The sequence below is a fragment of the Tiliqua scincoides genome, chromosome 2 (genome assembly GCF_035046505.1).
Source record: "Tiliqua scincoides isolate rTilSci1 chromosome 2, rTilSci1.hap2, whole genome shotgun sequence".
NCBI classification, from domain to species: domain Eukaryota; kingdom Metazoa; phylum Chordata; class Lepidosauria; order Squamata; family Scincidae; genus Tiliqua; species Tiliqua scincoides.
The window spans coordinates 223492916-223517051 of NC_089822.1; the positions used below are offsets into that span (position 1 = coordinate 223492916).

Here is a 24136-nt window from a genome sequence, read left to right on the forward strand (position 1 = left end):
CACTGTGGAGGGAATATTGATGGGGCTGCCAGGAATTTGGCTGGGGCTAGAAATTGGGTGTATCTTTCACTGGAGGATGGAGAATGAGGGCGTGTGGTGCTGAATGAAGATATAATTCCAAATTTGTGTCTCTCTGCAACAGGCCCTCCCAGACACCTGAACTGCCTTAGGTCTGTTACCTTTTCATTTCCTATATGGAGCTTTATATCTTCTACTCCAACAAGAGCAGAATCCAATATTTCCAGCCCTGAAGAACTGAAAATGATGGCTCCAACTACTTGTCTCATTTCAGATATAACTGTTGTTCAATTTATACAATGAATCGGAAAATGTTCCTCCTCTCATTTTTAAGAGGGGTCTACCGTACCACCAGATGCTAAATATTAATGACAATATTAATGTTTTGTTATTACCACTGTATTATTACTGTATTATTTATATAATGATATTGTATATAGTGATATTGTATTGTGTATGTACAGTTCATTTATGTGAATGGTACATGATTTAGGTTCCTTTTAGATTCCAATTTTGTTGAGGCCTTGAGCTGCCGGAAGTAGCATTCTGGCAGGGCAAGGTCCTCTATGGTAGTGTGAAAGCTGCGCTGCTAGTCTGCTGCCTTAAATGATGAGAGGCGCAGAGTGCATGGCAGCAGCCCCAGGAGGCTCCATGGGCACCAGTACGTTGATGGGGATAGGTTGTGGGTGGGTAGGGGGAGGAAACCTCCTACAAGCTGTTTGATCACCCGCTCGCTGTAACACACAGCGTAATCTCCATTGGCATGGCTGCATGTTATAAGGTATTGTAGGGTAGGATTGGACAGTTAGTCCAGGTCTGTCTGAACTCTGACTATGCTTTAAAAAAAAAAATTCAAATTCCAGGCCACGGTAAACCAAGTTCTGTGCCATGAAATTCTGTAGTTGGCATCTCCCAAAAATTAACACACACTGTTAACTGAAAAATATTTTTTTTCCTTTCCACTAATTATTCTCTTTCTCCTAGTGATAATGAGAGATAAAGAGCTATACAGAGCATAGCTGAACTCTCTGAGTATTGTCTTTGTTAGCAAGGAAATGATTAAAGGTGGCAGGTGGGCATTAGGGGTGTATTGGACCCAGGTTCAAATCATTTTTCCCCCAAGAATGCCTTCTGTCCCTCAAAATTCTAGGAAACATGTAGAAAGGACTGTTTTATTAGAGAGTGGGAAATCTGTGGGTATTGGAACTTTGTGTTTGTCCTGTCTGCCTTACTTTTAGGCATGTGGTTCTGGCAGTAGCTGGACCAAATAGGCACAACTAGAATGAGCAAAAAACGATATGAACTTGCCCTCTGGTCCCTGGGTTAACTGTTGTTCTCTGTCTGTTTCTTGTGTCTAAGGGTGACTAATGGTCTCTCTGCTCTGTTATGTCTTCTGGCAGTATTTCTATGAAGGGAATGACATCAGTGACCTCCCAGTGAACCTTTCAGTGGTGTGGAATGGAAACTTCATCATTGACAATCCACAGAACATCCAGGGTAAGTTTGGTGTTTTGGGAAGGGAGGGGGCTATGGATGATAACAGTGAAAGGCACACCTTTAGATATAGAGAGAGGCTTCTGCTTCTGCATTCTACTTCTGAGCCATCCAGCTGGGGAACAGATTGGAACCAGTGAACCTCTATAGTTGAACAACCACATATTTTGACCACCTGAGCAAACAACTTCTTTGAGACACAGCAGGATTAGAAATGATAGTCTAGGAATAACTGGTTTCAAATTTTATCCTTAGCCTTCTCTCCTGCCCACCAAGTCATATTGATCTCTAGCTGAGAGATGTCCTTACTCAGAAAAACAGGACCAAATCAATGGGAAAAGAAGATGCTTGTCCTGTCATTGCTGCTGCTCCCCCTTACCCTGCATCTTCCTCTGCAGTATATAAGCAAACTTGACCCTGGGCCTCAGAATGCCTTAAAAGGCATAAAAACTTCACTTCTTGTTTCCTGAGGGAAACTGGAAGTAGTGGGTTTTTTTGCCGTATCAGCCATTCTGAAGCCCACTGAGGCCAAGGGCGAATACGCGCAGCCTCTGCGGGCTTCAGAAAGCCCTCTGAAGGTGTCCTGAGCTGTGCTTTAGTTGCTTTCAGAGGTTTAAGAACTAAAACAACACATTTCCTTATCCATGGTTTTAGGTATCCTCAAGAGGTCCAAGAACAGATCCCTCGCGGATATTGAGGCCCACCTGTATTTATATACTGCCTTTCTCTGTTTCTACACAGCATTCAAAGCATTTTACATAGGCAGGCAATTCTTAAAACACCATTTTTCAATGGGGTTTTTACAATATTTTTCTGTGAGAATTCATAGAACCCTCTGTCACCAGATGTGGTGTGGTTATCTCTTCTGGCTGCGTGCCATTGAGCTTCCACAGACAACAGTAAATCAAACCCAGGCAGGTTCTTAAAGTCTTTAACCATTCTTGCCAGCTGACCTCTCCACACTCCCTCACAGCAGGTGTCTCAGTAGCAACTCTGCCCTCTCACAATGGGTTATCTTTCCTCCAAGGGCATGACCAGTGTTGTTCCTGCATAGTTCTTCAGGCAGTATGACAGCTCAACCACTGGACCACATCTCTTGCCAAAATTATGGCAAATTATGCCAGTGATTTCAAATTAATTTCAAATGTAATGGTAGATATACCCTGGAATTTGATTGCCAACTAGGATTTTAGTAGATAGACATCTACATCAGGAACAAACTTTATGCTGGTCACATTCAACAATTTTGAAGGGTAGAATGAGCTGATGATACAGAAGGTCCCTCGATTTTAGAAATTTCAGACTTACACAAAGTATTCCATAAACCATAATTAAAACACACAATAACCCATATTCTCTTTGCACAGATCTTTCCCCACTTGTCCCAAACTCAAGGAACTATGTATTCAGAGGAAGAGCTGTGACTTGTGTAAAAAAAAATCAACCTGCATAAGGGTGACTGGAGCAGATCCCTTTCATAAGCTGGGGAAGGCCTGTATTCCTAGAAATGGACTACCTGCCAAGCTGTGCTGATGAAGCACACTGAACTCTTGTTCCATGCATTATCAGAAATGCCTGGTCCAAAGGGGATATGTTAAGCAATTTTGCCTATCACAGCTTCTTTTTTATTGTAAACAGAGACTGTGTTCCTTTTGCAGCACACCTATACAAGTGCTCAGCTCTGCGTGAAAGCTGTGGACTGTGCCTCAAGGCAGATCCACGTTTTGAGTGTGGCTGGTGTGTATCAGAAAAGCGATGTTCCTTGCGCCAACACTGTCCAGCCTATGAGAGCAGCTGGATGCATGCTAGCAACGGCAATAGCCGCTGTGCAGACCCCAAAATCATCAAGGTATGCTTTGCGTTAGGTGGGCATGGTAAAGTGTACTTCTTCAGCGCTCTCTGGGAGGTTGACTGTACGAAAGGATGGTGGGCAGTTCTTGAGTGCCAAAGGTTTGACGGAAAATGATAGGTTCTGCTTAGAGTTGTTAGTACAGGGTGTTAGTACAGGGTTAATACAGGGTGTTTCATGAAGATGTTCACACACTTTATAGTGCCAAATTTATTATAATTTCACACGTATACTATAATTCACACATATCCTGTACTGCATATGGCATACACAGTTGCTTGGCCCTGTTAATTAAGTAGTTAACGAATTAGACTAAATGCTCAAAATGTTTCCCATTGGTGCCTATAAACTGTTGACATCATTGACTGAGGGATCTGCAGATATCCACCAACATGTGTGCTGGGATGGTTCCTAACGTCTCTTCAATTACTTCCTTTAGATGTATGAGTGTTGCAGTTGTATAACTTATTGAAGTTATAGGAATTAGATCTTATTAAAATATGCGCATTTTTTTAATACTCCCTGTAGTATTCATAAAGTGTATGTTTGTCCTTACTGTAAGACCCAGGATGGACATTACCGCAGCAAGGTAATGCTGATTGTATGTTTGATTGTTTGGCATACTAATTTCTCTTCCCTGTGTTCATAGTAAATGCTTGCGCTAGCACCTTCATCACATCTCAATTCTTTTTGGTTAAGGCTTTCCAAGATGTCACAGAATCCTTGGCTAGTGAGATTTTAGAAGAGAATGTGTTCTGGTTTGTTCCATCCTCAACTGCTCTTCCATTTGGTTCCCTTAAGGATTGACTTCCAAGGTTTCACAGGATTCCTTATCAGTGAAATTCTGGAAGAGGTTGGATTCTCATGTCTTTCAGTTCTTAGCCACCCTTCCCTTATCTTCCTTAGATCTGGTAGTTTATCATTCATCTTTTCTGACAGCTTTTATGACCTTCATTTAATAAGATTAATATACACAATGTTAACATGTCTGTTGGGCCAGACTCCAAGTGCATTAGCAGGGATTGGTGGGATTGGTGTAACATATTCTATTTGATATGTTCTATTTACCCATGGATTGTAGGCCAAGCAGGCCTTGGTGGTGTTAATTACAAGAGTCTTAACACAGTATCTAATCTATTTGGGTTTCAGTGTCTTATCTGATGAAGGCTTGAAATTCAAGTACTGCCATTCATGCTCCCCAAAGCTGCTCACTTCTTATTACTTATTGGTATTATGGGGCACTGTTCTGGCCTTCCAGAGTAGGTTAACTCCACTAAAGGCCCTTGCCTGCCATTCATGCTGATGGGAGAAAGTCAATTAGTAGCACTTCCTTCTAGAATAGAAATAGTGGCTATAAAATGGAAAGCGAGTGTGTGACAGGAAAGGCTAACAACCAACATCACTGAGACTTTGTTAACACATTCGCTAGTGCTTAGCCTTTAGAACACATCCCTTATATACGAACAATGTTTTAGAACACATCTCGTACATTACTTCAGTAATCTTTATTATTGTTATTGTTATTGTTATTGTTAAGGATATTTATATACTATAAAATATTTTATTTTTTGGTCAACCATAAAAAGTTGTTTTTTTTATGCAGTTGTTAACCACAACCAAGTTTTTTTTTTATGTTTTTTGTAAACTGCAGTTGTTGCAGTTTACAACAACTGCAAACTTGTACAAGACTATCCATGTATATGGCCTACCTCTCATACACAGAGATCAGCTCACACAGCCCTGACTGTGGAGTGCCACAACAGGAGAACAAGTGCCTTGCATAAGAGGGGCTATGAAAGCAGTTTCCAGTGTGAGTTGTGCCTGATGTTTGGTATTTGAAAGTAATGCATCCCTTACAGAGAGAGGAATAAGTTATTTTCCATCCTGAGGCATCAAAACTGTACGTCACCAGTGAAGTGATGATTGGCTGCTGTTGTGTTTTCTTGTGGCATCTTGTTGTGTACTCAGTTTGACAACTGGGTAAAGAATGATTCATATACGGAGCAAAGAAAGCTACAGAATCATGAACAATTATTGGACAGATAGTTACTATTAGGAAGCGGGAGAAGTATAATAGCAGGGAATATGGTTCGTTGGGATCGACAGTTCCAAGCTTAATTGTGTTTGGCCAAGATGGGACGGTGTATGCTGATCATCACCATACAGTGGCATAACTGGCAAGGATGGGAGCCCTGATTTGTTGGTGTGGGCTTGTGGCTTTCGGCTTGTTTTTCAGGAAACTCTGCAGTTGCTTAGAAATTTCTCAATGAAAATCCCAAAATTAGCAAACAAGCTATCCTGAAGCTTGCCAACCATGACTGATTTGATTTCCTCCCCCAACCTTGAAATGTGTCATAATTGTCCAAAGGGTTATATTTGTTTCTGGACACACATTCAATTCACATGATGGTGAGGCCTGCCACGCTAGCCAGCATCTTTCTTAAACTGAGCAAGTACCCTAGTGTTCTATGTACCTTGCACCCCCATAATGTTTAAATAAATGTGTTCTAGCTCTTGAATGATCTGCAGTGCTCACAAAGCTTTAGACAGGTAGCACAAGGTTCCTCAGCAGACAAGTCACTATGAAAAAGATTTCCCGAAATTAGAATTTTCAAGAATGGTGCAGTAGGTGTTAACTAGGGCATATGAACACATATATGCCAGGCAAAACCTTGCCTACCATTTGTCTTCTGTTCTCAGATTCTCAGTGGTGTTGCCAGCCTCTTCATAATGAACACTGGTCTCACCTAAAATTGCAAGGAGCTGTAGGTGCTGATTGTTGAGATATCAAGTAATGGATGCTCATAATGTCTGATGCATTAGAGGGAGACATGCACTCCAAAGGTTTTGAAAACTGTAATTGCTGCTTGTTCCAAGAAGCACCCAGTGAATTCTTTGTGACACCTCAAATACCCTCCAGTGTCATATGTGCCAAAGAGGGACTTATTTTGCATATGGCCTTGGGACTTCAGTAATTGTGTAAAGAAGACTAGCGCTCTTTCACTTGCAAATGTGTCATGTTTGTGCTGAAGGTTTTAAGACCTGTTGGGGCTTTAAAGGGGCAATTGCATCTAGGAAAGATGGATCACTTCCCTTATAAACAAGTGCGTGAGTCTAGACTCCTATATCATAGCTCCTGACAGTGGGTTATAGAATTTGCACAAACTAACAGTGATTGAAGTCTGTCACTTTAAGTGGGAGTTGCCAAGAAAATGGGAGAATGGTTTGTGAATCTGGAGTCACAATGTAGTGCCAAAGCTATTAAATAAACATGTACTGCTTACCTGCTACTTTTGAGCAGTTGCCAGTATTTGATTCTAATGTTATTCTCTGCATCCCTGAATAATTAAAACCAAATTAAGAACTCGTCACACTAATTGTCAACCATGTGTAAAAGAAAAGAAAAAAAATCAAGAAATAATGCCCCTTTACATGCCTGCCAAGTCTTGGAGCTTAGAAATGCTAGGGTTTTTTCTCCCTCTCAGTTACAGCTCTGATTGAAACCTTGAAGGCTTCATGCACTTCAGGAAAGTTCAGTGGTAGCTCATGGGATGGGAGCACTGCAATGCAATGCAGTGCAATGATAGTACTCAGAAATGCTATATTTGTATAACCTTTTCATCTGAAACATGTTGACCTGAGTGAATCATTAGTCTGCTGCTCCTGCAAGAAAATGGGGAGAGAAAAGACAAACACCTGAGGTAAATCCACTCATGGAAGGGATGTATTCTGGTTTCTTGCTTTTATTTATCTCTGTTTACTGCTGATGTGCAAAAGACTTCAGCCTTTCCCTCTGTCTCTCCCTCTCTCCTCACAATAATAAAGATGTGAGGTGACTGAGGGCACAATCCTAACCAGGTCTACTCAGAAGTAAGTCCTATTTTGTTCAATGGGGCTTACTCTCAGGAAAGTGCAGTTAGGATTGCAGCCTAAGTGTAATATTCCCACTTTACACTTGGGTCACATGACAAGTGGCGGTAGCTGAGCAGTGCATTATCTGGGTCCAAGACAATATATTGTTCCCTTTTCCAGATCATCTTGGTACGCTATTATATCTGACAATCAGATCCAACTATAGTAGTTCTTTGATACCCTTGAAAATAGTATCAGGCCAAAATGCTCTGCTGTGGATGCCAGTTTTGCTATGCCTTCGAAAACCTCTTTCCAAGGTCTCTGAACTAAGATTCCTGCATTGTTGCCACATGGAAGGATAGCAGGGGACCATTCCTGCATGTCAGACAGTTGTGTGTCTGTAGGCTTTCAGAACCCCTGCTCATCTGCAGTTTCTTTGCTTTCTCTATTTGCAGCCTATGTTTAGTGTAACATCCTGAACAGGATTTTATGCATGCCGGCACAGAAGAGCTGTTCTGCAATGAAAATGATTGAATAGCCACGCCAGTTCGTTGCTCATTCATTATCTCATCTTTCAGCCATTGCTAGATCTTGTGTCCACTTCATTTGGCAGATCTGAAGGGTTTGTGCTCTGAAACCAATTAGCAGAAGAGGACTGTTGTTTGTCAGGGCTAGAGCTGGGGTGGGAGCCTGTGTGTGCAGAGAGGGAGACGGTTCAAGAAAGAGCCAGATTTCCCTGCCAGCTCTGGCTCCCATGTGCCTTGTTTAGCTGTGACCTCCCCACACAGTGTGTCAAGCAGTGTCAACTTTTTCCCAGAGTTGCTGCTCCCCAAAGGTGTGGCCCTTGTCAGTTTTGCTGCAGTGGAGGGGAAATCTAACATACCACGGCAGCCTTTAACACTAATTTAACAATGCCAAACAAACAGCCGCGGCTCACCAAGCACCCCAGAGGAGCCCAATTTAGAGAGAATGACTCGGGTTGCCTGCTGCAGCAGCTGCTTTAATGAGTTCTGATCCAGGACTTTAGCAGATGATTGGATTGAATTTAGGCAACCCTCAAAGCTCAAATCAGTTTGACTGTTGTATAAATTCTGAACCATGGCATGAGATTGCCTTAAGCCTCCTTGTAATCTAATACATGGAGTGGACTGTGAATCAGAGAACAGAGATTTGAGCCAGGCTACCAGAAGCTCCGTGGGCAAGGCACAACATTTTTTGTACCTTGGCTGCTGCTAATTACACAGCACCATCTCTTTTTTGCAATGTGCTCAATGGGTGTTTATAAGGCAAGGTCTAAAGAATGGACAAATGCTGGGTTTAGTATGTTGTTGCCTTGGCCAGAAATCTTGAAGGCGGAACTCTTTGTATTTGCATCGTCCCTTGGAAAGCTAGGAAAGATGGAACTTGATGACCATAGTGGTCTCCTGCGGGATAATGAATGCCTGCAGGAGCAGGCTAACCCCCACAGGGAGTTGGGGAAGGGAGCCAACCCTAAACCTACATGGTGCAGGGGGTGGGTGAGACGGGGTGGGTGGGCAGAACTGCGTGGCAATGGGGCAGGAAAAAGTGCAGATGAGACCTGGGAGGGAGGTGGGATCAGCAGCAGTGGCAGATCCTGAGCCCCTTCCCAAACCTGATCCACCTGCATGGAGCATTGCAGACTTGCTCCATTAGTTAAGCTGATGCAGGTCCAAGTTGCCCCATAGTGGCAGCTCTTACCACAGGGCAAGGGGATAAATGCAGCCGAAAATTCCCTGCTCCAGGATGCAGTAGAGGCCATGCCAGCACCACTTCACTACCATGTGGGGATTTAGGTGGAATTGGGCTGCTAATGTTCTTGTGTCTTTTGATCACGTGAGTGCTTCAGGATCTCTACACAGGCTCTCTGTACACTCACAATTCAAAATGCTGGCTTAGAACCAAGCATTTTGAACCCCACATAACCTTGGAAATCTCTTTTCAACCTTGTGTCTTCAAAACAATTGAATGTGTGTCTTTTTTGCAACATAATTTGTGCACAGGTGTATAGTGAAATAACTCAGTGGTTTCCTCACAATTTTAGAAATCTCTTTCACTGTAGGTTTGTCAGAGCCTGTGAGTTCCTAAAGGTAGCACAAGACCCTTTTGTTTATGTAATATTGGGAGGCCAATAGTGGCTTTGCTTTGGCAGTCATTTTTATGCCTTTGGTCTGCTTTTTTAAACAGGCTTGCTCTGAGCAGTTGGAAGTTGGATGTATGCATAAATAAATAAATAATAGGATATGCTCTCAGACATGGCTGCCAGTGGCTGCCAGACATGGCTGAATAGTACCCACTCACTTAGGAAAAGACAGTACAAAGCTATCCATCAGGGACAATGGGACTATCAGCTACACTCTGATTAATCAGGTGGGCTGTCTTCTCTCAGTATTGGTAGGCCTTTTATTCTGTTTCAGCCATCCATGGTGGCCATTGCTGAGTCTTCCTTTTCCTGAAGCCTCTTCCTTGGCTTGGGGTTGCCAGTGACCCAACGTAAAACTCTCCCAGCTGGATGCCCATTAATCCTCTTTATAACTTGCAGGTGCGTGCCAAGCACTGAGGGCCAGCAAAATGTGGTGTAAAATTGCCCATAATTGCCTTGTTAGTGGCAGCAGTGGGCCCATGCTGCACTGCTCATCCGTCATCATGCCGACGTTTGTCAAGCCACACCTGTCCGCTTTATTGGGAATCATCCTGACAAATGAGGCATATCATGCTCTGCTGGGACTCCCCTCCCTTCGCAGCTGGTGCTGGCAGAAATTTTGTATGCTCCAGGATATACCAAGCTGTCGGGGAAAGGGAGACAAGAGACCCAATTGCTGAGGCTTAAACAGTGCCCTGGAGTGGAGAGGTTCTGGAGGCAACACTGTTCCTCTGTTTCCTTCAAGGCTGAAATAGCACTCTCTGTGAGTGTCCGGTGACCTTGCCAACACAAGCAAACATAGTATGCCAAGGCAGTAGTATGCTGTGAATAAGTCATCTTAAGGCAAAGAGGTTCCATCATTTCTGCCTTTGTGCCACCACCACTCCAGTGAAGCATTTAAATGCATTGCCTTGAATGAATGGCTCAGAGGCATGAACATTAACAGGGAGAACTCAGCAGTGCCAGCATTCCAAAAAGATGGTCTGAGTGCCCTGCAGCTTGCTCTCTGTATATTTTTTTCATGGAAGGATAGATTCATGGGGCTTCTTTTTTTCTCCATTCTCACAGAAGGAATCCCCAGGCCCTTTTCACAAATGTGAAAGGCTTTCCCCATATCCATGTCTCGTACAGTTGGAAGACAGGACCGTGGCTCAGCTTGTCCGAGCAAATGTTGACCTGTCCCAGCAAATATGAAATATTGCACAGGCTGCAGTTAACAATGACTAATAATTTGGAGGGGAAGGTGTAGCCACCTTGCAAGTGTGAATAATTGCTGTAAATTGGTACGTGGTTTGTGTCACTATAATATGGTGGGGGGAAAAAAACAATGATGTGTTAGTGTGTTGCAGTAGGGGCTGGAGTTAATTCCACTGCTGCTGTGACAACAGCCTCTTTTGATGAACTATGAGGGAACTGGCTGCTTTCCTGGATTTTCACATTTATTATTTTAGTTTATCTAATTATACTTGTATATTCATTTTAAGCAATAGGGGCAGGGCAGGCTGGGGATAAACATAAGCTGATAGATAGGTGGATGTGATAGATAGTGGGTGGAATGATAGTGTATGATCCAGGCAAGCAGATTTAGTGATGGCAATAGCTTAGTGCAGTGTTTCTCAAACATTTCAGTCTCCAGGGTTCTTCACACTCCTAAAAGGAGTCATGGGGAGCCCCGCTGGCACAAGCATGAGTCTTGGGGAGCACCAGAGCACCGGTGCAAATTGGGCAGGGAGTAGATGGTGGCCACTTATAGTGTGCTCATGGAATCCTTGAGGGTTCTTGGGGAACAACTTTGAGTAACACTGGCTTACTGAATGCAATAACGCTTTGACTTTGTTCCTTTATAGCTGTTCCCTGAAACAGGCCCCCGACAAGGGGGTACTCGCTTAACCATCACCGGTGAGAACCTGGGCCTGAAGTTTGAAGATGTGCATTTGGGGGTTCGAGTCGGCAAAGTGATGTGCATTCCCATTGAGAGTGAATACATTAGTGCTGAGCAGTGAGTATTCTACAAAGGAGGGATGGTAATGGTGTGTGCATGTGCATGCACACCAGAGAGTGGTGCCTAAGTGGATATTGGTGCGTGTATATTGATCCCCTGGCTAACTAGACCAGAGGTGAGCCTAAGCTTTACTAAATAAGCTTTGCTTTGTAAGGGATGCCAGTAAACTTTGCTTCATTCACAGCCGGCTGAAGTAGCAGGTACTAGGGTTTGATAAGGTAGTGCATTACTTTACTAAAAACAAACAGAATCCATGTGCTGTCAATGAGGAAAGGAGGCTGTAATTCTATGTGACAGTGTCTAACTTTTCATATGCCTGACCCAAGTGTAGTCCAGACTTCATTGTTAGCACATCTTGTCTGGGTTGTGTAAAAAATATTTCCCACTGCAGAAAAAGCCAGTGTCATATGATGGTTAAGAAAGCTGGTCTTGGTTGGGGTTCAAATGATAGCTTATCCATGAGGTTCATGGTCATGATTACCTTTCACCCTAGCCTGCCTCACAGGATCATTGTGGTTATTAAATGGGATCACAAGAGCCTGTGCATCCTTTCTTATCTCCGTAGAGAAAGACGTGGATAGGAGAGTGACTAGAGAAAAATAATGGCTCAGTCTTGCCATGTTGACTCTTCAGTCTTTGCCAATCATTGGTAAGAAATCTTTAGTGATATGCAGCATCATGGTTGACCTGAGAAGAGTCCCAGGATACATAACATTTTATTTGAGAAGATTTTAAATCTACAGTGCCAGGAAGGTATTGCAGAGTTAAAATTAAATGAGAGACAGTTTATCTCAAATGTTTTGAGTGTAATTCATGGCTCCTTAGCAGTTTAAGTTCTAAAGATGTGTTGTTAGATCTGCAGCATCTAAAGCTCTGACTAGCAAGCTGGAAACAATCTCATTTCCCCCCCCTGTATATTCTATTTTGCTTTTTGGCTTTTTTCTCACTGCCTTGGTTGTTCAGGCTATTTAAGTTGAAAACAGACCACCATTCATCTATAAAGCTAAAGAGCAAAAGGCAAAAGGGCGTACAGCCCAATTCTATTCTTACCTAGTGCTGGCACTGAGCCCTAGTGCTGATGCTGGATGCTGTAAACATGCCGTAAAGCACATTTATGGCAACCAGAGAGCAGGGAGCGCTGGCCCTGCACCAGCAGGAGGTGGATGCACCACCTCTGGGGGTAAGTGCCAGGGGGAGGACGGGCTGGTCAGGGGGAGGAATTGAGGCAGGAGGAGGCTTTCATGTCTGTGCTGGCAGAATAACCAACCCAGATGCAAGGAGAAGCACTGCCGGGCTGGGGCTTTTCCTCGGGGGAAAGGATTGAAAGTCCCCTTCCCCCAAGGAGACTCCCTGCAGCTTCCTGGTGCCTGCTGGATGCAGTGGTAACTACTTTGGCACCACTGCTCCAGCAAGTGCTGGGAGGCATAGGATTGGGCTGCCCATAAGAGGAATCAATGTATGAACATTTGGGTGTCATTGTATAAATCTCTTCAATAAATAAATAAATTGTATATGGATAACAGTGATAGCAAAGATGCTAAGCCAGAAATGTATAAGAATGCTTTCTTTAATATATGGACTAGGAATGACCTTGCATGAACATACCCTGTATTGAGGGAAGGGGCTGAAGAGAGAAACAGGAGGTTCTTTTTAACCTTTAATTGATGATTTCCTGTTGAGCCGAGTGTTATGGCACTTTTGCAATTTTGATATGCCCATTGTTCAAATGCAAATATGATCTTGAGAAATTCCTAAGATTGTTTAACAAAATTTAATTTAAAAAAATCAGTCCATCAAAATGCACTGACATCGTTGGAAGGAAACACTTCCTACAATAAATAGGAACAGAAATGTTGGCTATTTGACCTGGAGATTTTGCCCAAGGTCTGCAGGGCACCTGTGCTAACATGTTGCATATGTATTATAAGACCAGTTGCTGTGTCTTCTCTAGGATCGTTTGTGAGATTGGAGAAGCCAGTCCTAGCAAAATCCAAGATGCCCCAGTGGAAGTCTGTGTCAGGGACTGTTCTCCAAACTACAAGGCAACAGCTCCCAAAAGCTTCACCTTTGTGGTAAGAATAAGTAGTAGTAATCATTCACCTGTAGAGAAGAATAAGGTGTGTTCTCATTTTTGTGGCAAGCCTGTAAAAGGATGCTTTGCAGCCAGTGGCCCGTCTGTTCGGCTTTAAAGGATATAAGAATGCTGCCACCAGACTCCTTAGCTCAAGCTGTGAGCTCTTGTGAAGTCAGCTATGGAGGTTTTGGGTTCACATTTAAGGGGTTGTTCAACAGCTATTTAAGAACTTGTGCAGGTGGAATCCAAGGAGGTGTTGCTTCTTTCTGAACTGAGGTTTTGCTTCTGCAGAGAGCAGTGCTTCTAACACTGGTGATAACTATTGTTATCTAGATCAGCAGGTGCCAAACCCCGGCCTGTGGGCCAGGTCTGGTGCCTGCAAAACACCATCTCCATCATGTCCAGAGCTTACCATTTCACACGGCAGCATCTTATTTTTCATTCTGATCATGTGAGGAAGTTGCTCTGGCCAGTCGCTTCTGTGCTCTGTCACCCCCAGCAGGCTCTGCGCCTGGATTTCTGGGCGGAAACGGCTGGACAGAGCAACTTCCTGACACAATCAGAATGAAAGATGATGGCACTGAGCAGAACTGTGAGCTCTGGACACAATGGAGAACACTTTCTCCTTACAAAGAGGTCCTGTGGTTTGGAGACTGCTGATCTACATCCTCGCTAGCTGGACTTGTGTCATTTACTGAGGTTGTCCGTGAATTCCAGCCCTTATACTTTATAAGTATAGCATTTGTTGTTGAACAGTTGCTATGGTAATGTGTGCAGAAAGAGTGTTGTATCTTTATGCTGATCTAGACAGAATCATTTCTGTGTGTTTACAAGCATATGTATATATGTGTGTGAATAGAGATACAGGCATTTAGTAAGGCTCCAGATGACCTCCTAGTCCATCTTTTTTATTTTTAAGTAGAGTCTGGTAGGATCAAGGAATATATTATGTCATTGTGGTACACACAGTGACGCAAAATGCCTGAGGTGAGGGAATGTTCTCCGTTGTTCACTTGCAGAGTTTCCTTAGGTTGTTCCTTCACACTGATGACACCTCCTGAACTGTGAACTTGTTGTGTTTCCCTTTGACAGACTCCCACTTTCTCACAAGTGACACCTGATCGGGGTCCTCTCTCTGGGGGCACCTGGATTAGCATAAAGGGGAAGCACCTCAATGCAGGAAGTGACATCACAGTGACCATCGGAGGGCAACCTTGTGCCTTTTCAGGGTGAGGCTTCCATGGGCGTGGGTAAGAATTGTTGGGGTGTGCTACTGAGAATGGGGGAAAAAGAAGTGTTGACTTGCACTGGGCTTTGTGATTGAGGGGGGTGTATGCGTGTGCACATGTATGTGACTGTCTGAAACGGGGCATTTCTTGAGGAGCCAAACAAGCATTCCAGTATGAGATCTGGAATTTTAAGACTCATCTCCCCCACTTTTTTTGTTAAAAAGACTAAAGACAGTGAATTTCTTTTCCCTCTAAAAAAGCACAAATCCCTGAGCCATGAAGTGGATAATTTTTAGATTAGGGATGATAATGGAGCGGCTCTTTAAATATTTTCCTGCAGTAATTACTGGTTATCAGCCCTAATCGCTGCTGTTTGCAGCAGCCGCACGATGGGGAACGCTCCAGAGCTACACAGGCTTCAAAGGCTGCCTTTGCTTTATTTTGTGTGTGTGTGTGTGTGAGAGAGAGAGAGAGAGAGAGAGAGAGAACTGATAATTTTGGCAGCACTTTTCTAAGGCAGATAGAGGGGGGAACCTCTCAGAGGGCAGCACCTTATTTGCTACTGTAAGAGATGAAAAGTTGAACTGGCATGGGCAAACTAAACATTTACAAGAATGCATTCTTAAAGGCATTCTCCCAACAGGAAAAGTGTCTCTTTTACCATCCCCTTCCCAAAAATCTCAGTCCCCCTCCCCAAAACTCCAAGTACTACACAGAAGGGGAGACTCCCAATACTGCTATCTGTCCCCCAAAACACTAGCAAATTGTAGCGTAGAGGCAATTTTCAGCTGGAAAATAGTACAAGGCAAAAAGTCATAAGAACATAAGAACATAAGAACAGCCCCACTGGATCAGGCCATAGGCCCATCTAGTCCAGCTTCCTGTATCTCACAGCAGCCCACCAAATGCCCCAGGGAGCACACCAGATAACAAGAGACCTCATCCTGGTGCCCTCCCTTGCATCTGGCATTCTGACATAACCCATTTCTAAAATCAGGAGGTTGCGCATACACATCGTGGCTTGTACCCTGTAATGGATTTTTCCTCCAGAAACTTGTCCAATCCCCTTTTAAAGGCGTCTAGGCTAGACACCAGCACCACATCCTGTGGCAAGGAGTTCCACAGACCGACCACACGCTGAGTAAAGAAATATTTTCTTTTGTCTGTCCTAACCCGCCCAACACTCAATTTTAGTGGCTGTCCCCTGGTTCTGGTATTATGTGAGAGTGTAAAGAGCATCTCCCTATCCACTCTGTCCATCCCCTGCATAATTTTGTATGTCTCAATCATGTCCCCCCTCAGGCGTCTCTTTTCTAGGCTGAAGAGGCCCAAACGCCGTAGCCTTTCGGTGCCCCAGCCCCAAAATCATCTTAGTCGCTCTCTTTTGCACCTTTTCCATTTCCACTATGTCTTTTTTGAGATGCGGCGACCAGAACTGGACACAATACTCCAGGTGTGGCCTTACCATAGATTTGTACAACGGCATTATAATACTAGCCGTTTTGTTCTCAATACCCTTCCTAATGATCCCAAGCATAGAATTGGCCTTCTTCACTGCCGCCGCACATTGGGTCGACACTTTCATTGAGCTGTCCACCACCACCCCAAGATCTCTCTCCTGATCTGTCACAGACAGCTCAGAACCCATCAGCCTATATCTAAAGTTTTGATTTTTTGCCCCAATGTGCATGACTTTACACTTACTGACATTGAAGCGCATCTGCCATTTTGCTGCCCATCCTGCCAGTCTGGAGAGATCCTTCTGGAGCTCCTCACAATCACTTCTGGTCTTCACCACTCGGAAAAGTTTGGTGTCGTCTGCAAACTTAGCCACCTCACTGCTCAACCCTGTCTCCAGGTCATTTATGAAGAGGTTGAAAAGCACCGGTCCAAGGACAGATCCTTGGGGCACACCGCTTTTCACCTCTCTCCATTGTGAAAATTGCCCATTGACACCCAGTCTCTGCTTCCTGGCCTCCAACCAGTTCTCAATCCATGAGAGGACCTGTCCTCTAATTCCCTGTCTGTGGAGTTTTTTCAGTAGCCTTTGGTGAGGGACCGTGTCAAACGCCTTCTGAAAGTCCAGATAGATAATGTCCACGGGTTCTCTCACATCCACATGCCTGTTGACCTTTTCAAAGAATTCTGTAAGGTTCGTGAGGCAAGACTTACCCTTACAGAAGCCATGCTGACTCTTCCTCAGCAAGGCCTGTTCATCTATGTGTTTTGAGATCTTATCTTTGATGAGGCATTCCACCATCTTACTCGGTATAGATGTTAGGCTGACCGGCCTATAGTTTCCTGGGTCCCCCCTCTTTCCCTTTTTAAAAATAGGCGTGACATTTGCTATCCTCCAATCCTCTGGCACTGTGGCCATTTTGAGGGACAAGTTGCATATTTTAGTCAAGAGATCTGCAACTTCATTCTTCAATTCCTTAATAACTCTTGGGTGGAGGCCATCAGGGCCCAGTGACTTATTGATCTTTAATTTATCAATGAGGTCTGAAACATCTTCTCTTTTAACCTCTATCTGACTGAACTCCTCGGTCAGGAGGGGCCGTTCGGGCAGCGGTATCTGCCCAAGGTCTTCTGCCATGAAGACAGATGCAAAGAACTCATTTAATTTCTCTGCCATCTCTAAGTCTCCTTTTATCTCCCCTTTCTCTCCCTCACCGTCCAGAGGGCCAACCGTGTCTCTGGCGGGTTTCCTGCTTCTAACATATTTGAAGAAGCTTTTATTATTCCCCTTAATGTTGCTGGCCATGCGTTCCTCATAGTCTCGCTTGGCCTCCAGTATCACCTTCTTACATTTCTTTTGCCACAGTTTATGTTCCTTTTTATTCTTCTCATTAGGGCAAGACTTCCATTTATGGAAGGAAGCTTTCTTGCCCTTCACAGCCTCTCTAACTTGGCTGGTTAGCCATGCGGGCACCCTCCTGGATTTAGTGGAACCCTTCTTTCTTTGCGGTATACACCTCTGCTGGGCCTCTGTTACTGTTGTTTTAAGCAGCCTCCATGCACTCCGGAGAGATTGGACTCTTTTTACCCTCCCTTTCAACCTCCTTCTAACCAGCCTCCTCATTTGAGGGAAGTTCGCCCGTCGGAAGTCAAGGGTTTTTGTTAGAGATTTGCCTGGTATTCTTCCCCAAAAGTGCATGTCAAAACGGATCGCAGCATGATCACTGTTCCCCAATGGCTCAGTAACGTTTACATCTCTAACCAGGTCCTGCGTACCGCACAATATTACATCCAGAGTCACCTGTCCTTTGGTGGGCTCCGTGACTAGCTGCTCTAAGCCACAGTCATTTAGCGCGTCAAGAAATCCGGTTTCCTTATCGTGACCAGAACACAGATTGACCCAGTCAATATGAGGATAATTGATGTCCCCCATGATTACAACCCTGTCCCTCCTTGTCACCTCCCTGATCTGTTTCCTGATTTCTGGTCTGGAGGACGATAGCACGCCCCCAGTATTACATCGCTGCACAAGCCTGGTAATTTAACCCACAGAGATTCTACGGTGGAGTCGGACCCACCTTCAATTTCTACTTTGCTGGATTCTATCCCTTCCTTAACATAAATGGCCACCCCACCTCCAACACGCCCCTGCCTGTCCCTCCTGTAGAGTTTATAGCCCAGGATTGCGGTATCCCACTGATTCTCCGCATTCCACCAGGTTTCCGTTACGCCCCCTATGTCAATGTTTTCCCTTGTCACCAGACATTCCAGTTCTCCCACCTTTGCTCGTAGACTTCGGGCATTCGCATAAAAGCATTTATACACGGAATGCCCTAGGATGGGCTGCTTATTCGCTCCTTTGTCCCCGCATCCTCTCATTGTGCCAAACCGTCTATCACATCCCATCACGCTACCTTTCCCAATTTCTTCTCCTACTCTGCCTTTGTCTTGTTGTTCTCTAACCTCCCCATCCTCATCCCATAGGGATGAGGAGTCCCGAACCGGATGCCCCTCGGCTCCTGTCGGCCTTCCCCCAGGGATCAGTTTAAAAGCTGCTCTGCCACCTTTTTAATGTTATGCGCCAGCAGTCTGGTTCCATTCTGGTTCAAGTGGAGCCCGTCCCTCTTGTACAGGCCCCGCTTGTCCCAAAACGTTCCCCAGTGCCTAACGAATCTAAACCCCTCCTCCCTACACCACCGTCTCATCCACGCATTGATACCCCTGATCTCCGCCTGCCTAGCTGGCCCTGCGCGTGGAACAGGTAGCACTTCAGAGAACGCTACCTTTGAGGTCCTGGCTTTCAGCTTCCTGCCTAAAAGCCTAAATTTGGCCTCCAGGACCTGCCAGCTACACTTGCCCATGTCATTGGTGCCGACATGCACCACAACCGCTACCTCTCCCCAGCACTGTCTACCAGCCTGTCTAGATGAGAAGTGATGTCCGCAACCTTCGCACCAGGCAGGCAAGTCACCATGCGGTCCTCACATCCATCGCAAACCCCCCTCTCTATGTTTCTAATAATCGAATCCCCCACTACAAGAAGCCCCCGACCCCCCTCCCGCCGAGGAGTATCCCGAGTGCGTTCGGATACGGGCCCATCCCCTGGAGAAGGGGTCCCCCCTAGGGGATTGTTTCCCTCCTCTCCAGGATGACGTCCTCCAGCCCCGAGACTTCCCACCCGGGCAGCCGAAGAGCTGCACGCCTGAGGTTGGGACGAAGCCTGATCGTCCCCGGAAGTCTCCCCACGGTCCTCCTCTGCCTGCCTGCGCTTCTCCAGGTCGGCCACCAAGGCTTCAAGGGAGCAGACGCGTTCCCTGAGACCCTGGAGCTCCTTGCACCGAGGACACACCCATGACTTATGCCCCAGAGGCATATAATCATACATGTGGCACTCGATGCAGAACACTGGATAGCCCCCACCCTGCTGCTGGCTGTCTGACTGCATAGCTTTTTTGTTGTTGTTGTTGTTTTAGGGGTACTTTTAAAAACCCTACACTGGATAGCAGCCCTCTTCTCAAGGGAAGAGGAAGGGCAGTGTATGGGGCCCTGGCCTCCTCGCTCTGCTGCTGAACTCGCCCAGATGCTAAACTCTTGGTTTACCTGGCACTTAGTTCCCAGAGGCACTTGGGGTCCCAGAGGCCACACGCGTCTGGAGAGAGCCTCACGCGATGGCAGGCCTAGCTTTATACTCCTGGCTGGCTCCTCCTCCCTCTTTTCTTCCTGATTGAAAGGGGGGCTGGTCCATGCCATAGTCCCAGTCAGGATCGGATTCTTCTTTTCTTTTTGTTTTTCTTCTTTTTCTACAGGCATAGGGGCACTTCTGGGTAGGAGCACATTATTTAGTGACACATTCATTCAGATCTCTAGTTTGGCTCCTGTCTGGCTAAGAGCAAAACTAGCCCCTCCTTTGCAAGTCCTGTCTTGGCCCTTTCCCCACATTCGCCATCCAGAGGGAATTTTCATTGGTGTGATGTGGAGCACAGTTGTCCTTGTGCATTCCACCACTCCTGCTGTGAGAAGCAGGAAAGCTTGTATCTGGAACACCAGGTGAAAATATTAATTGTAGCGCACAGCAGTTTGCAGTTCAACACAGAGTCTCCTGTAGCTGTGGAGCAGTTTGGGAATCAGGCCTACAGCGTCCTATGATGCTAGTAGAGGGAAAGCTTGCATATTCTATGCCCATCTGTTTCCTGGGGTATATAATTTGCTGCCAAATAGGAATGATGATGAGATAGCAAATCCATGATTACCCATGTTCAGGCAGACTATCCAGTGTTTGGTGTTGTGCTGTGCTATGCCAAGAAAGAGAAAGGTGTTTGCGTCCTCTTCCAGTAGCCAAAGACATTGCTTTTGTGTTGTCTTCTCTCTGTTGCACAGGAGAAATGCTGGTGAGATCCAATGTAAGACACCACCTGGCCAGATCCCAGGGGAGTCACCCATCCTCATCCATATAAACCGGGCTGTACTTAGCAGCCCTGATGTGACATACACCTACACTGAGGATCCCACCATTCAGAAGATAGATCCTGAATGGAGCATTAACAGGTAGGACAGAATGGGTAGAGAACTGCAGAGTAAGGGGAAAGTGTCTATATTAAGTGTCCCAGTAGATGTGTATCCATTTGTTAGCAGCTTTAGAGCGCAATCCTAACCAACTTTCCAGCACTGGCATAGCTGTGCCAGTGGGGCATGTGCTGCATCCTGCAGTTGGGGGGCAGTCACAGAGGCCTCCTCAAGGTTAGGCAATGTTTGTTCCTTTACCTCAGAGTTGCATTGCCCTTATTTTGGTGCTGGAAAGTGGGTTAGGATTGCGCCCTTAGTGTGGTTAGGCAAGTCTAAAGAGAATCCACTATTTAACATTCTGACTTTGTTCAGGATCTCCCCCTCTTCTTAGAACTCATTGCAGGAAATGTAGTTAGGTGGGTGGAGCTATATTAACGAAGTCAGAATGCTGTAGAATGCTACAGTTGAATATTTGCTACCCCTTCATTCTGAGTAAGTGTCTAATCTACTTGCAGAGGGCATTAAAGCTGATATTAACCAGGGTTAAATGAAATGCACACAAATACTAGTTTACCTATATCAAATTGTGCACAGCTATGTGCCCTCGTCTGCTTATTTGTTCATAGCTGCCCTACTGCTTTTGAGCAATTTCTGTGAGTAAATTTTGTAAAGCACTTGTCACAAATAGGTCTTTTATTCTGATAGCAATATAAAATACCATCATAAAAGCTACACCTCCGTCTAACTGTTAATCTTTATATCCCGTGGAAGTCTGGGGCTCAGGATCAAAATTATTCCAAAAACCCAAGAAATGCGCTTCTACAGCTGGCCTTAGGGTGCCTCGTAAAGATCTATCAGGAATGCCATGTAGCAATCCATCAGGAATGCACCTTTTCCAAGCTGGAATGCTGCATCAATTAAGGCCAATAAGTATATTTTTGGAAAATGCTTCTTGTGGCCACTTAAAGAGGCATTAGTTGTGGAAGAAAGAAAGAACCTCTGGCTTAGTGGGTTAGGGCCGTACAGGGCTGTATGTGATAAAGCACAAAGTTTGGAGCCCAGTACTGCTTTACACCACTTGCTAATCATAAATTGTACTTTATTTTGTTGATTTTGATTAAAGTTTGGTGGCTTATGTTACTTGGTGCACAGTTTGATCCAATTTAAAGACAGGACGCAACATGTAACTTTTAAAGTACTGTGTTAGAAATGACTCTTTTGGTTGATTTACACAGTTATGGAATGATTGCAGGCAGCCTTTGATTAATCCTTTTTCTTACTTGATCCCTAGTGGAGGAACATTATTGACCATCACAGGCACCAACCTGGCCACTATCAAAGACCCCAGGATCCGAGCCAAATATGGCAGCACTGAGAGTAGGAATGTAAGTTAACTTTGGTCATTCTAATACATAGACAATTTTTTTAAAGACTTGGAAGTCTTATGATAAACACATGATTATCCTCACTGTGCACACATTTTTTTTTTTGTCCCACCGTTGTCTGCAGTTGGACATCACAGATTTTTGAAAATACTGCAAAAACTACCAAAATCTGCTTATCAGAGAAAATAGTGGCAGGTGTGTTTATGCCACAGTTCTCAGCAGTTCTCAGACTGTGGGCAGGAGTCACCAGTGGGTCATGAAACTGACAAATTTGACAAGGAAAATGTAGTCCTGCATGGGGGAAGTAATTGCATGTGCAAGGGAACTCTTACTCTTTAGAAGACTAATGTAGATATTTGAGGAAGGGTGTTGTATGCACAGTGGTAGTTTAGAGTTGGAAAATGAAGAAGAATAGAATGACTAAGAGAAAAAGTGCTAGAAGCAGAAAAGGATAAAAACAGAGGCTTGAGTGGCTGGTAAAGTGAAACTGGGGGTGGGGCACAAGTTCAGTCCTTGGCCGGTCTTTTCATTGAACCTCGTTTCCATATGCAAGAAATGCTCTTGGTGCACTGAAGGCAAATATAAGAAATACAGTAGAACCTCCAAAGTTGACCACCTCTCTATAATGACCACCTACTTAAGTTGACCAAATTTTCACAGTATGGACAGACACTGCAAAAACACTATGGGAGACCAACCTCTATATTGACCACCTCCCTAAGTTGTATCTTGACCACATTGCACAGAGATTTAATTTACCCTCCGTAAGTTGCCCACTGAACACGATACTGTAGGCCTGTGTTTTGTCTGGTTCGTCTTACACCTGCTAGTGTGTGCGCGAAAGGGTTTTTATAGGTGGGCACACTGCACATAGCCGACAGACCTGCGCTGGCTGCCGATTGTACCTGGACATGTACCAAGTTGTGAGGGACTTGAGGTTGCTTGTGCATAGTGAAGCCACTGTCCTTTCACTTTGGTTCCCATCACCACTGCTTTACTTTACACTTATATTGAAACACAACTGCTATTTTGCTGCCTATTCTGCTGGTTTGGAGAGATCCTTCTGGAGCACTTCACAATCCCTTCTGGTCCTCACCACTCAGAAAAGTTTAGTGTTATCCACAAACTTGTCCGCCTCCCTGCTTATCCCTGTTTCCAGGTCATTTATGAAAAGCAACAGTCCCAGGACAGATCCATGAGGCACTCCACTTTCCACCTCTCTCCACTTTTTTTGTCAATTGCCCATTGACACCCATTCTCTGTTTCCTGGTCCTCAACCAGTTCCCAATCCATGAGAGGACCTGTCCTCTTATTCCCTAACTGTGGAGTTTTCTCAACAGCTTTTAGTGAGGGACCGTATCAAACACCTTCTGGCATTTAGTGAATCTGAGGAGACCCAGTGGAGGCCAGGCAGCCTAAGTAAAAAAGTGTTTTTGTTTAACTGTTGGGGCTATGTAACATGCTACATGCTATGGGCTGGCAAGGGATAGCATTGGTTTGCCTATCTGCTATGAAACCAAGTATTTTTTTTAACTTACAATTTTTTTTAAGCTTATGAATTTTCAGGGTTTTTTTTTTAAAACACTGATTGTGGGCTGTTTATTCTCTATTTCTTGATATAGATATAGATGATATAAATAGTAAGCATCACAAGAGGATCAATTCTCATTGATATTTGCAATAAAACTTTTTAAAAATCCAATCTAAATAATAACTTGGCCTTGCATTTGTTGTCCTGGGAGCTAAACATGATAAAATTTAAATGCCTTTTTTTCCGTATGTTGACCACCTCCCTATGTTGACCAATTCCTCCAATCCCTTGGTTGGTCAACTTAAAGAGGTTCTACTGCAATCTCTCATCATCTAAAATTCTGCTATGTAAAGCGCTTTTTGAACTACTGTTCGTTGAAAAGCAGTATATAAATATTCTACATAATAATATATACCCTCCATTGAGTGACTACAGTGTTTTGTTCAATATAGAGCTGCACCACAGTGATGCTGAGCACTCACAGCAGTGATTGGTGTTGGGTGCCGGTAGCATCCTCCAAGCTCAGGCTGTATTCAAAGATGTGTCTTCTGATTTGCCTTGGAATTGCAGGCATCTTTGG

General features: G+C 44.6%; 1 protein-coding gene across 8 annotated transcripts in view; it reads left to right on the forward strand.

Moving 5' to 3' along the window:
• The window catches only part of PLXNA1 (plexin A1), a 400969-nt gene that overhangs the window by 312802 nt on the left and 64031 nt on the right, over positions 1-24136 (forward strand). For 7 of the 8 annotated variants that reach the window (XM_066617858.1, XM_066617857.1, XM_066617855.1 and 4 more), the window contains exons 11-17: positions 1419-1515; positions 3171-3361; positions 11222-11373; positions 13328-13448; positions 14543-14679; positions 20515-20682; positions 21932-22025. In XM_066617858.1, the coding sequence (XP_066473955.1) occupies positions 1419-1515; positions 3171-3361; positions 11222-11373; positions 13328-13448; positions 14543-14679; positions 20515-20682; positions 21932-22025 (960 nt within the window). Of the gene's footprint in view, positions 1-1418; positions 1516-3170; positions 3362-11221; positions 11374-13327; positions 13449-14542; positions 14701-20514; positions 20683-21931; positions 22026-24136 lie in introns of those variants that run through there. The other variant, XM_066617863.1, reaches the window with a different exon arrangement.